This window comes from Prionailurus viverrinus, unplaced genomic scaffold, assembly GCF_022837055.1.
Source record: "Prionailurus viverrinus isolate Anna unplaced genomic scaffold, UM_Priviv_1.0 scaffold_53, whole genome shotgun sequence".
In the NCBI taxonomy this organism is placed as follows: Eukaryota; Metazoa; Chordata; class Mammalia; order Carnivora; family Felidae; genus Prionailurus; species Prionailurus viverrinus.
In genome coordinates, this window is record NW_025927616.1 from 1,346,599 (window position 1) to 1,359,043 (window position 12,445).

The 12,445-nt window shown below is 40.8% G+C and overlaps 1 protein-coding gene across 1 annotated transcript in view; it reads left to right on the plus strand.

Moving 5' to 3' along the window:
• DNAH14 (dynein axonemal heavy chain 14) overlaps positions 1–12,445 on the plus strand; it is a 328,550-nt gene that overhangs the window by 109,458 nt on the left and 206,647 nt on the right. Inside the window, exons 24-25 of the mRNA XM_047848102.1 lie at positions 3,410–3,531; positions 5,358–5,529. Of these exons, the coding sequence (XP_047704058.1) occupies positions 3,410–3,531; positions 5,358–5,529 (294 nt within the window). The remainder of the gene's footprint in view (positions 1–3,409; positions 3,532–5,357; positions 5,530–12,445) is intronic.

A 12,445-nucleotide genomic window follows, 5' to 3' on the forward strand; every position in this document is an offset into this window, starting at 1 on the left:
AGGGCAAAAATATATAGAAGCCAGGGCTGGAATGAAAGATTTGCAAAGCCTATGTTTGGTAAAGGACTTCTTTCAAGAATATATAAAGAACTCTCAAAAAAAAAAAAAAAAAAAAAAGAAATGGGCAAAAGATTTAAGTGGATACTTCACCAAAGAAAATATTTGGAGGGAAAATCAACATGTGAAAAGATGTTAACTTCACTACTCATTGGGGAAAAGTTGGATTCCCAGTGAGGCACCACTGCACGTCTTATGGAATGACTAAAACAAAAAAGACTGATCACCCCAAGTGTTGGTGGGAACTCTCTCGTACACTGCCGTGTAACAGGTAAAATGTTATAATCACTTGAAAGGCTTCTTTAAAAGTTAAAAAATAGACCCACCACGTGATGCAGCCATTCCACCCCTAGGTATTTACCCAAAAGGAAGGAAGTTTTGTGTCCATACAAAGACTTCCACCTGAATATTCACGGCAGCTTTATTCGTATCAGTGAAAAACAGACGCCACCTGGGTGGACGCTTGGTGGATGATACACACATTGTCGTATATCTATACCACGGAATACTACTCAGCAGTGAAAAAGAAATGCAGTGCTGCTCTATGCAACAACATGAGCGAATCTCAAAATAATTATGCTGAGTGAAAGAAGTCAGACCAGAAAGAATACCTATCATATGGTTTCATTTATATAAAATTCTAGAAGACATAAACTAGGGTGTAGTTTCAGAAAGTCAATCTGAGCTTGTTTAGGGATGGGAATAGGCAGGTGTAGGGGAAGGAATCACAGCAGGGCACAGGAAACCTTTCCAAGGTCAGGGTATGTTCCTTATCGTGAGGTGACTGCTTCACAGTTAGAAACACATGTCACCGCTGCAACTTCTTACTCAACATGTCTCCGGAGGCAAGGGAGACAAAAGCAAAAGTGAACTACTGGGACCTCGTCAAAATAAAATCTTCCGCACGGCGAAAGAAACAACCAGCAAAACTAAAAGGCAACTGACAGAATGGGAGAAGATATTTGCAAATGACACATCAGATGAAGGGTTAGTACCCAAAATCTATAAAGTACTTACCAAACTCAACCCCCAAAAACCAAATAATCCAGTGAAGAAATGGGCAAAAGACATGAATAGACACTTCTCCAAAGAAGACATCCAGATGGCCAACCGACACATGAAAAAATGCACAACAGCACTCATCATCAGAGAAATACAAATCAAAACCACAACGAGGTACCACCTCACACCTGTCAGAATGGCTAACATGAACAACTCGGGCAACAACAGATGTTGGTGAGGATGCGGAGAAAGAGGATCTCTTCTGCATTGGTGGGAATGCAAGCTGGTGCAGCCACTCTGGAAAACAGTATGGAGGTTCCTCAAAAAACTAAAAAGAGAACTACCCTACGACCCAGCAATTGCACTACTAGGCATTTGTCCAAGGGATACAGGTGTGCTGTTTCGAAGGGACACATGCACCCCCATGTTTATAGCAGCACTGTCAACAATAGCCAAAGTGTGGAAAGAGCCCAAATGGCCATCGATGGATGAATGGATAAAGATGTGGTGTATACACACACACACACACACACACACACACACACACACACACACACAATGGAGTATTACTCAGCAGTCAAAAAGAATGAAATCTTGCCATTTGCAACTACGTGGATGGAACTGGAGGGTATTATGCTAAGCGAAATTAAAGAAAGACAAAAATCATATGGCTTCCTTTATATGAGGATTTTAAGAGACAAAACAGGTGAATGTAAGGGAATGTAACAAAAATAATAAAAACAGGGAGGGGGACAAAACAGAAGAGACTCATAAATATGGAGAACAAACTGAGGGTTATGGGAGAGGTTGGGGGAGGGGCGATGGGCTAAATGGGGGAGTGGCACTAAGGAATCTACTCCTGAAATCGTTGCACGATAGGCTAACTAACTTGGATATAAATTTAAAAAAATAAAAAAGAAAATAAAAAAAAAAAAAGAATGATTTAGATATATGCACAGGTCCGTATATTAACATATTTAAATGTAACTATAATATCAAAAATACAATTGTAGAATAATGCATATAGTACAATTCAATATATGTTTTAAAAAAATCTTAAGTTATCTGTCTTTTGTCTATATTTGTTTGAGTGTAGAGGAAAGCACCAAATGATTGATAGCAAACTACTAATAATGGTTACCTCAGCAATGTGTGAAAGAGAAGATGATAAGCTTTTTCTTAATATACCTTAGTACTATTTCCATCATATGAAGATGATGTGCTACTTTTACAATTTTTAAAAATATAATAAACTAAAGAAAAATGGGAGGAAATATCAGGAGCTGTCTCTGGGTGTTAGGATTTTGAAATTTTTTAAATTACGTTTTCTTTCTTTTTGTGTCTCAGTTTTGCAATGACCATAAATGAATTAAATGAATTTAGTTTTAAATAAATTTTAAAAACCAGAAGTCAACTATAAAAGAACTTTGAAATGTAAACAAGAAGCCATTGTACTCAGTGGAGCTTCACTCGCCAACCTGACTGTAATGTTTGCTCACGGTAACATTTAAAATGTGAAACTCATCAGATGCTTTCCATCAGAAGAATGCAGAGTGTTTCTAGTCTATGAAATTTTTGATATTAAAAAAAAAACACACATGTCAAAACATTCAATTGTGCGATTTAAAAATGCACCATTTACTGAAGTCAGTTATACCTTAATAAAGGTATTGAGATATAAAATGGATTTAGAAGGAAACATGGAGATACACAGCAAAAGTAAATGACTTATGCGCGGGTCCCTCTTATGAGTCCACGCTAGGGGGTGGGCCAGTCTCCTGGTTTGTAAGCATTTTAGTACTAATTGGTTTTTAACCATTTTTCTCTTACTTTAATAAATATACTAGCTGGAGAAAGATGTAATATCCACACAATGCTTATTATATTTAATTAAAAGAATGCGGGGCGCCAGGGTGGCTCCGTCGGTTAAGCCCCCGACTCTTGATTTCGGCTCGGGTCATGATCTCACGGTTTGTGAGTTCGAGCCCCGCGTCAGGCTCTGCACTGACAGCTCAGAGCCTGCTTGGGATTCTCACTTTCTCCCTCTCTCTCTGCCCCTCCTCTGCTCATGCGCTCTCTCTGTTTCTCTCAAAGTAAATAAACATTAAAAAAAAAAAATGTTTTTAAATAAAAAAAAAAAACTGTGAGTACTGATGTAAAGCATCTCTAAAAGACACTGTTAGGTAAAAAAGCCAAAAAAACAAAAACAAAACACAAAAAAATTAGAAAGCAATGTGTATAATATGAGTGCATTTATGTAACATTAATGTAATATGTACTATTTATGGTTACATAAATGCAGCCATATTATACACCTTATTTTGTGACCATGCATGTGTTTATCTTACAGGATCTTGTGGAAAAGTGGGATCAGAACTTGTCTCTCTTCTCTTCTACTCTTGAGGAATCGATGAATTGTCAAAGAAATTGGCTTTATCTGGAACCAATCTTTCATTCTGTGGAAATACAAAGGTAAAAAAAAAAAAAAAAAGCTGTATAGAGGTTAAAAAAACATATGGTGGGTGTTTATTGCCTGTAATCCCTGAGAAGTCATTTGCTCAATGAACATTCTAAAATAATCTGCCATGGGCACAGGAGTAAATTGTGCTGAATTATTATTTTTTCTTTCATGAAAGCAAGCATCAGCTCTTTAAAAAAGTCCTGTTTCTCAATTTTAGATATAAAACTGTTAAGGATTGGGTAAGAAATGTCAGGTCATTGTAATCCCTAAACCACAATACCATGTGTCTACTTAGTTCTAGAACATTAGTGTGGTGTTGATATGAGCAATACACATGTTTTTAATAGTCTACATACGTGAATAGTAGTTTGTTTCTTTGGACCAGGTGAAAGAATGGAGGTCCTAGACAGCTGGGGAAAATTCTCCCTTTTCTTTTTATTCACGGCATTCAGATTACTTGGTCCCTCTTTAAAGTCACTGGTCTTAAGAGTGCGTAACTTGTGACATCTGTGTTGTCTAGACAGAATTTAAAGTGTTGACCATAAATCACACAAGCTAGCATAGGAGCCGTCCTGAAATAAGTAGGCATCACAGAGCGCGTGTTTGTAAGGTGTTAGAGCAGATGAAGGGAGACCTTGGGTATCAGGTTAAGTATCGCGAAGTTTATTTTAGGGGCAGAGGGAGCTTCAAGCGGCTCACGAAAGAAAACTGTGTAGGTTTGAGTACTGCATTGCAGAGAACAATATCCATTTTTGTAATAGGTGTATATTTCTTGTCGGGGGACGGCTTTCTAAAGGGCTTGGGTCAAGCTCTAGTTATTGTGTAGTTCTCACGGGAAACCACATACCTGGGGAATGTGTCCTTTGTGGTTACAACTTAGCGCCTTAAATGCAAACTTCAGTAGTCCTCTTTACTAAAGACTTCTTAATCGATGGAGAGATACGACTTCTGGCTCAGAGTGTCACCACGTCGTTCTTCCCAGGCTTTGCTATGAGAGAAAAGGGGGCATGTAATTAAGGGGTGCTGAAGACTCCTGCACCCCAGTGCTAAAGGAAAGGAAACACACGTCTGCCATGGCCCTGCCTTTGAGAAGTGGAGAAGGATGGTGGGCCCTGATTCTGGGGGGGGGAGTGTGAAAGAGAGGAAGGGGTAGGGAGGTTCATTAGCAGGGAGAATTCCTTACAGAGACTGTGTGAGGGACAAGGACGCAGTCCATTCCCCTCTCTCCAAACTCCCCGTGAGGTCCCCCCAGAGCCTCCTGTTGCAGTCGGGAGGGTGCCCGACAGAGGGGAGGGTGAAGGCCCCTCCTCGATAGGACTTTTGCTGAGCTGAAGAAGTTTCTAGGCCCATCGCCCCAAATGGGGAACGGGATAGTGGTGGGGGGCTCGTGGAAGAGCTTGACAGGTATTGCCCTGGGTCGGGGGCATCGGAAATGAGGACCTGCGTCTTCTCTGGGCGGAAGCACGAGAGCACCTAGCTGCTGTGGGCCACCGGTTCTCAACCGCAGGCGATGTTGCCCTCTCGGGGACATTTGGAGAAGCAGCTCTCTGAGATCCCATTTCCTCTAGAATTGCAGTAGCCTTTGTTTTCCTACATCCTAGGACACAAATCACTTTTACTCATGTTGCGCGGAACTGTGTTTATCTGTCTCGGAACTCGCACCAAGTATAATCCCGTTAAATGACGGATGGATGTCTGGTTTGTCACAGGTTTCCTACGTGTGCGTCGCTGTATATAATAAACGCTATAAAATATCTGTAGTTAATGATCAGCAAAAAACGAAACATGTCACGACATTTTTAAACAGATGACGTTCTCTCTTGTTCCCTTCCTAAAGGCAACTCCCTGTGGAAGCAAAACTCTTCTCTCAAGTGATCTCCATGTGGAGAGAAATCATGTCAAAAATACAGAACAAGCTGGATGCTTTGCGGCTAACCGTTTCTGCAGGGGTCCTTGAAACTCTGCAGAATTGCAATCTGCATCTTGAACATATAATGAAAAGGCTTGAGGTAACACCGGCAGTCCGAAAGTGGGGAATGATTGTATCTTCGAAATGTAATGTAGGGCATGACGGAAACGAATCCCAACGTGGATTTTCTGTACTGTAGCTGCCCACGGTATTTCCAGCTCTCGCCAACTACGGGGTTAATGAAAATACTATCAAGTCAAACAAAGAAGTGGATAGACCGATCTAAACGGCCCGAGACAAAACCAATTTTTCAGTGCCTGGGTTTCCTTCTCTTCACATTGGGAATAATGGCGGTGCCTACCTTGAGGGGCTTTGTGTTAAATAAGATAATGCGTTTACGGCACAAGAGCTGGCACAGAGAAAGTATTTCATGAGTGCCAGTTATTTATATTGGCACTACTGTTGTTATGAAATTGACAAAGTCAGCAAAAGTTGAAATTGAAAATAGTTCGATGGTTTTATTTTTTTTAATTTTTAAAATATTTTTTAAAGTTTATTTTCAGGAGAGAGATAGGGAGAGAGCTCAAGCAGCGGAGGGCCAGAGAGGGAGGAAGAGAGAGAATCCCAAGCAGACTCTGAGCCATCGGCACAGAGGCCGACTTGGGACTCAGACTCACAAACCATGAGATCATGACCTGAGCTGAAATCAAGAGTCAGATGCTCAATCTACTGAACCACCCAGACGCCCCTTTAATTTGATCTTAAATCCGGTATAGTCAACATGGAGCGTAATACTAGTTTCAGGTGTACAATATAGTGATTCAGGACTCCTGTATCCTACGGTGCTCATCGTGATAGGTGTACTTTAATCCCCTTCACCGATTTCACCCATCCCCCCCCCCCCCACCTACCCTCTGGTAACTACCTGTTTGTTCTCTAGAGTTAAGTGTCTGTTTCTTTTTTTTCCCTTTGTTTATTTGTTGTTTCTTAAATTACACATGTGAGTAAAATCATATGGTATTTGTTTTTCTCTGACTGACTGACTTCACGTAGCTTTTTACCCTCTACGAGTAATCCATGTCATTGCATCTGGCAAGATTTCATTCCTTTTTATGGCTGAGTAATACTCCGTTGTGTATATACACCACATCTTCTTTATCCATTCATCATTCAGTGGACACTTGGGTTGCTTCCATAATTTGGCTATTGGCGATAGTGCTGTTATAAACATTGGGGTGTATGTATCCTTTTGAATTAGTGTTTTCATATTCTTTGGCTAAATACCCAGTAGTGGAATTACAGGATCATATGATAGTTCTATTTTTAATTTTTTGAGGAACCCCCATATTGTTTTCCATGATGGCTGTGCCAGTTTACATTCCCACCAACAGTGCCCGAGGATCCCTTTTTCTCCACATCCTCGCCACATTTGTTGTTCCTTGTGTTTTGGATTTTAGCCACTCTGACAGGCATGAGGTGATATCTCATGGTGGTTTTGATTTGCATTTCCCTGATGGTGAGTGGTGTTGAGCACCTTTTCATGTGTCTGGTAGCCATCTGTATATCTTCTTTGGAGAAATGTCTGTTCATGTCTTCTGCCCATTTTTTATTTGGATTATTTGGGGGGTTTTGGGTATCAGGACATATAAATTCTTTATATATTCCAGATACTAGCCCTTTATCAAATATGTCGTTTGGAAATACCTTCTCCAATTCTGTAGGTTGCCTGTTAGTTTTGTTGATTGTTTCCTTTACTGTGCAGAGCTTTGTATTTTGATGTGGTCTCGCTTGTTTATTTTTGCTTTTGTTTCCCTTGCCTCAAAAGACATATACAGAAGGAAGTTACTATGGCCAGTGGCAAAGAGGTCTGTGTTCTTCTCTAGGATTTTAATGTTTTCATGCCTCACCTTTAGGTCTTTAATCCATTTAGAATTTCTTTTTGTGTATGGTGTGAGAAAGTGGTCCAGTTTCATTCTTTTGCATGTAGCTATCCAGTTTTCCCAGCACCATTTGTTCAAGAGACCATATTTTTCCCCACTGGATATTCTTTCTTGCTTTATCAAAGATTAATTGACCATCTAATTATGGGTTTATTTCTGGGTTTTCTGTTGTATTTTATGGATCGATGTGTCTATTTTTACGTCAGTACCATGAAATCTGGGATTGTGATGCCTCCAGCTTTGTTCTTTTTCAAGATCACTTTGTCTATTCAGGGTCTTTGGTGGTTCCATACAAATTTTAGGAATGTTTGTTCTCATTCTGTGTAATGAGAACATCCTGGGAATAAATTCCACTTGATATGATGAATGAATTTTAATGTATTGTTGGGTTCGGTTTGCTAGTATTTTGTTGAGGATTTGTACATCTAAGTTCATCAGAGGTTTGGCCAGTATTTCTCTTTTTTTTTCTAGTGTCTTTCTGTGGTTTTGGTGTCAGGGTAATGCTGGCCTCATAGAATGGATTTGGAAGCTTTCTTTCCTTGTCTATTTTTTGGAATAGTTTGAGAAGAATACGTATTAACTTTTTAAAAAACGTTTGGTAGAATTTACCTGTGAAGCTTCTGGTCCTGGACTTTGGGTTTTTTGGGAGGCTTTTAATTACTGATTCAATTTCATTGCTGATAATCAGTCTGTTCAAAGTTTATGTTTCTTTCTGATTCAGTTTTGGAGGTTATATGTTTCTAGGAATTTATCCATTTCTTCTAGGTTGTCCAATTTGTTGGTATATAATTTTTCATAATATTCCCTTATAATCTTATAATCCTCTGTATTTCTGTCTTGTCATTTGTTATTTCTTTTTTCATTTCTGATTTTATTTGAGTCTTCTTTTTTTGGTGGGGGGGGGGGGGATGAATCTGGCTAAAGATCTATCAATTTTGTTGATCTTTTCAAAGAACCAGGTCTTGTTTTCATTGATCTATTCTATTGTGGTTTTTTAGTTTCCGTTTTATTTATGCTCAATCCTTATTATTTCCTTCCTTCTACTGAGTTTGAGTTCTGTTCTTCTTTTTGTGGCTCCGTTAGGTGTAAGGTTAGGTATTTGAGATTTTTGTTCTTCATTGAGGTAGGCCTGTATTGCTATAAACTTCCCTCTTAGAACCAATTTTGCTGCATCCCAAAGGTTTTGGACCATTGTGCTTTCCTTTCATTTATCTCAATGCATTTTTTAATTGCCTCTTTGATTTCTTGATTGACCCACTCATTGTTTAGTAGCATGTGTTTAACCTCCGCATATTTGTGCTCTTTTCAAATCTTTTCTTGTGCTTGATTTCTAGTTTTGTAGCATTGCAGTCAGAAAAGCATGGCACGACCTTGATTTTGTTAATTTGTTGAGACTTGTTTTGTGGTCTAACATGTGATCTGTTCTGGAGAATGTTCCCTGTGCAGTTGACAAGAATGTGTATCCTGCTGTTCAGGGATGGAATGTTCTTAATATATGTTAGATTCATGTGGTCTAATGTGTCATTCAAAGCCACTGTTTCCTTATTGATTTTCTGTTTGGGTGATCTATCCATTGATGTAAGTGGAGTGGTAAAGTCCCCTACTATCATTGTATTACTGTTGATTATTTCCTTAATGTTTGTTATTAGCTGATTTATGTATTTGAGTGCTCTCGTATTGGGTACATAAATATTTACAATCGTTCTATCTTCTTGTTGAAATATTCCCCTTATGATTATATAGTGTCTTTCTTTGTCTCTTGTTACAGTCTTCAATCTCATGTCTACTTTGTCCAATATGAGTATTGCTACCCTGACTTTCTTTTCACTTACTTTCTTGATATATGCTTTTCTAGCCCTTCACTTTCAACCTGTAGGTGTCTTTAGGTCTGAAATGAGTCTCTTGCAGGCAAGATGGGTCTTGCTTTTTTATCCATTCTGTCACCCTGTGTCTTTTAATTGGAGTGTTTCGTCTGTTTCCATTCAGAGTAGTTATTGACAGGTATGTACTTATTGCCATTCTGTTACTCATTTTGTGGTGGTTTTTGTAGTTCTTCTCTGTTCCTTTCTTCTCTTGCTGTTTTCTCTCATGGTTTGCTGACTTTGTTTAGTGATATACTTAGATTCTTCTCTCTTTATTTTTTGCATATCTATTACTGGTTTGGGATTTGTGGTTCCCATTGGGTGTGTATATAACATCTTATGCATATAGAAATCTATACTAAGTTGATGGTCGCTTAAGTCTGAGCCCATTGAAAAAGTACTAAATTTTTACTCCTCTCCACATTTTATGTGTATGGTGTCATACTTTACATACTTTACTTTTATTTTGTGAATCCCTTGACAGATCTTTACATATATACTTATTTTCACTGCTCTTGTGATTCCTGCTTTTCTTACTCCTGTTTATGGTCTTTCCTTTCCACTCAGAGTCCCCTTTATCATTTCTTGTAGGGCTGGTTTCGTGGTCATGAACTCCTTTAACTTTTTTGTGTGTAGGAAGCTCTTTATCTCTCCTTCTGTTCCGAATGATAGCCTTGCTGGGTAGAGTATTCTTGGCTACAGGTGTTTTCCTTTAAGCACTTTGATTATATCATGCCCCTCCCTTCTGGCCTGCAAAGTTTCTGCTGAAAAATCAGCTAATAGCCTTTTGGGGTTTCCCTTGTATGTTACTGTTTTCTTTTCTCTTGCTGCTTTTATAAATGTTTACTTATTTCTGAGAGAGTGACAGAGAGAATGTAGGCGAGGGGCAGAGAGAGAAGGAGATAGAGGATCTGAAGCGAGTTCTGTGCTGACAGCCCAAAGCCCATCGTAGGGCTTGAACTCACAAATGGCAAGATCATGCTCTGAGCTGAAGTTGGACACTTAATTGACTGAGCCACCCATGTGTTCTCTCTTGCTGCTTTTAAAATTCTCTCTTGATCACTACTTTTTGCCTTTTTAATTACTATGTGTCTTGGTGTTGACCTCTTTGGGTTGGTTTGTTAAGGGTTTTCTGTGCCTCCTGGATCTGAATTTCTGTTTCCTTCCCCAAATTTGGGAAATTTTCATCTATTATTTCTTCAAATAAATTTCCTGCCCCCCCTTCTCTCCCTTCCCTTTCTGGGATCCCTATAATGTGAATGTTACCATGCTTCCTGGTGTTTCTGAGTTCCCTTAACCTGTTCTCAGTTTTTATTATTCTTTTTTCTCTTTTCTGTTCAGCTTGATTGCTCTCCATTACTCTGTTCTCTAGGTAGCTGATCCATTCTTCTGCTTCCTCTAGTCTACTATGTATTCCCTCTCCTGTATTTTTAACTTCGGTTGTCTTCTTCGTCTCTGATTTCTATCTTTGTTGAGTGTCTCACTGAGATGCCCCACTGTCTTCTCAACTCCAGTCATTTATGGTGGTTACTTTAAATTCTGTCAGGCACATTACTTATCTTTCTTTCATGTAGCTCTCTTGATGTGATTTTGTTCTGTTCTTTCATTTGGAACCTATTCCTCCGTCTCCTCATTTTGTCTACTGCTGCGTCTGTGTCTCTGTTAGCAAAGTCAGCTGCGTCTCCCGCACTTAAAGCAGTGGCCTTAGGAAGACGAGGTCCTGTAGCGCCCCGCGGTGCAGTGTCCCCTGTTCACCGGAAAATGGTGCTTCAAGGGTGTCCCCTCTGTGCGTTGCTACAGGGGTGTCCTACTGTGCCCGAACTGTGTTCACCTTCCATCCGGTCGTCTGCAGTGGCTCTGCCTGTTGTGGGCAGGGTCCGGTCCCTGTGCGGTTAGTGGGTCGGTCTGGGGCGCGGCGGATCAGACCAGGAGTTTGCTAGAGATGCGGTAGCTCCAAACTGCAGGGCACTTCCCCTGTGTGGTCCGGAGAAACCTGTATTGGTGGGCGAGGCCGCAGTCAGACCCGATGTCTGCCCCCAGCCCCCCGCTGGGGCTACGGTCAGACTGGTGTGTGTGTTATCCTCCCCTTTCCCAAGGGCAGGACTCACTGTGGAGTGGCGTGGCCCCTGTCTGGGCTGCTCGCACACTGCCAGGTTTGTGGTGCTGCTTCGATGGGATCTGGTCACGAGCGTCTTAGACAGGGTGGATCCGCAGCATGCACGTGGATGGGAGCACTGTGCTACCGTGGTCTGTGCAGGTGTGCTGTGGGAGGGGACCTAGAGCTGAGGTCTGGCTGGAGGGGGACTGTACACACCCGAATAAGGGGAGTTGCTGTTAGCAAGTTAGTTCCGGGAGGTGTCAGGATATCTAGGCTGGGGGGAAGGGCGGGAAATGGTACCTGCCAGCAACTTTGTTCCTGGAGAACTCCCTCACCGATCTCTGTCTCTCCAGCACAGCTACTGATTTTTAAAATTCTAGATTTTTTAGTCCTGTTGGTTGTAAGAACTTGTAAAATTTGACCCGTCTCATTTCCAAGCCAGATGTTATGGGGATTTGTTTTTCTCATGCTGGCTCCCCATGAGAGGCTCTGTTTCTCTCCCTTCTCTGCACCCATTCTCTCCTGCAGACAGACTCCTAGGTCCATTTAGGTCCTCAGCACCTCTCTGCCCTTCCTCTCTTCCCCACTGTGACCTCTTCTCTACGTTTAGTTGGGGGGGGGGGGGGATTGTTCTGCCAGTCTTTGTGTCATTTTCTAAGTTATATATGCTGACGTGGGTGTTATCTAGGTGTACCTGGGTAGTGGGGCAAGCCCGGGTCCTCCTACTCTGCCATCATCCCTAGAAGTCCTAGTTTGATAATTTTATAAAGTAAGTTATTGATTCCATATATTTAAATTACCAGGGGCACCTAGGTTAAGTGGCTTAGTCGATTAAGCATCTGAATCTTGGTTTTGGCTCAGGTCGTGATCTCACAATTTGTGAGGTCGAGCCCCACGTCAGGTTCTCTGCTCAGTGCGGAATATGCTGAAGATTCTTTCTCTCTCCCTCTGCCCCCTCCCTGGCATGTGTTCTCTCTACCTCTCTCTCTCTCTCTATCTCAAATAACAAAACAAAAAACACCTTTGCCAGAACATTAAATTGTCATCTAGACATACATATTTTTTAAATATCAGGTTTTAATATTTGAGATTCGGGGTGAATATATTCACTTCATA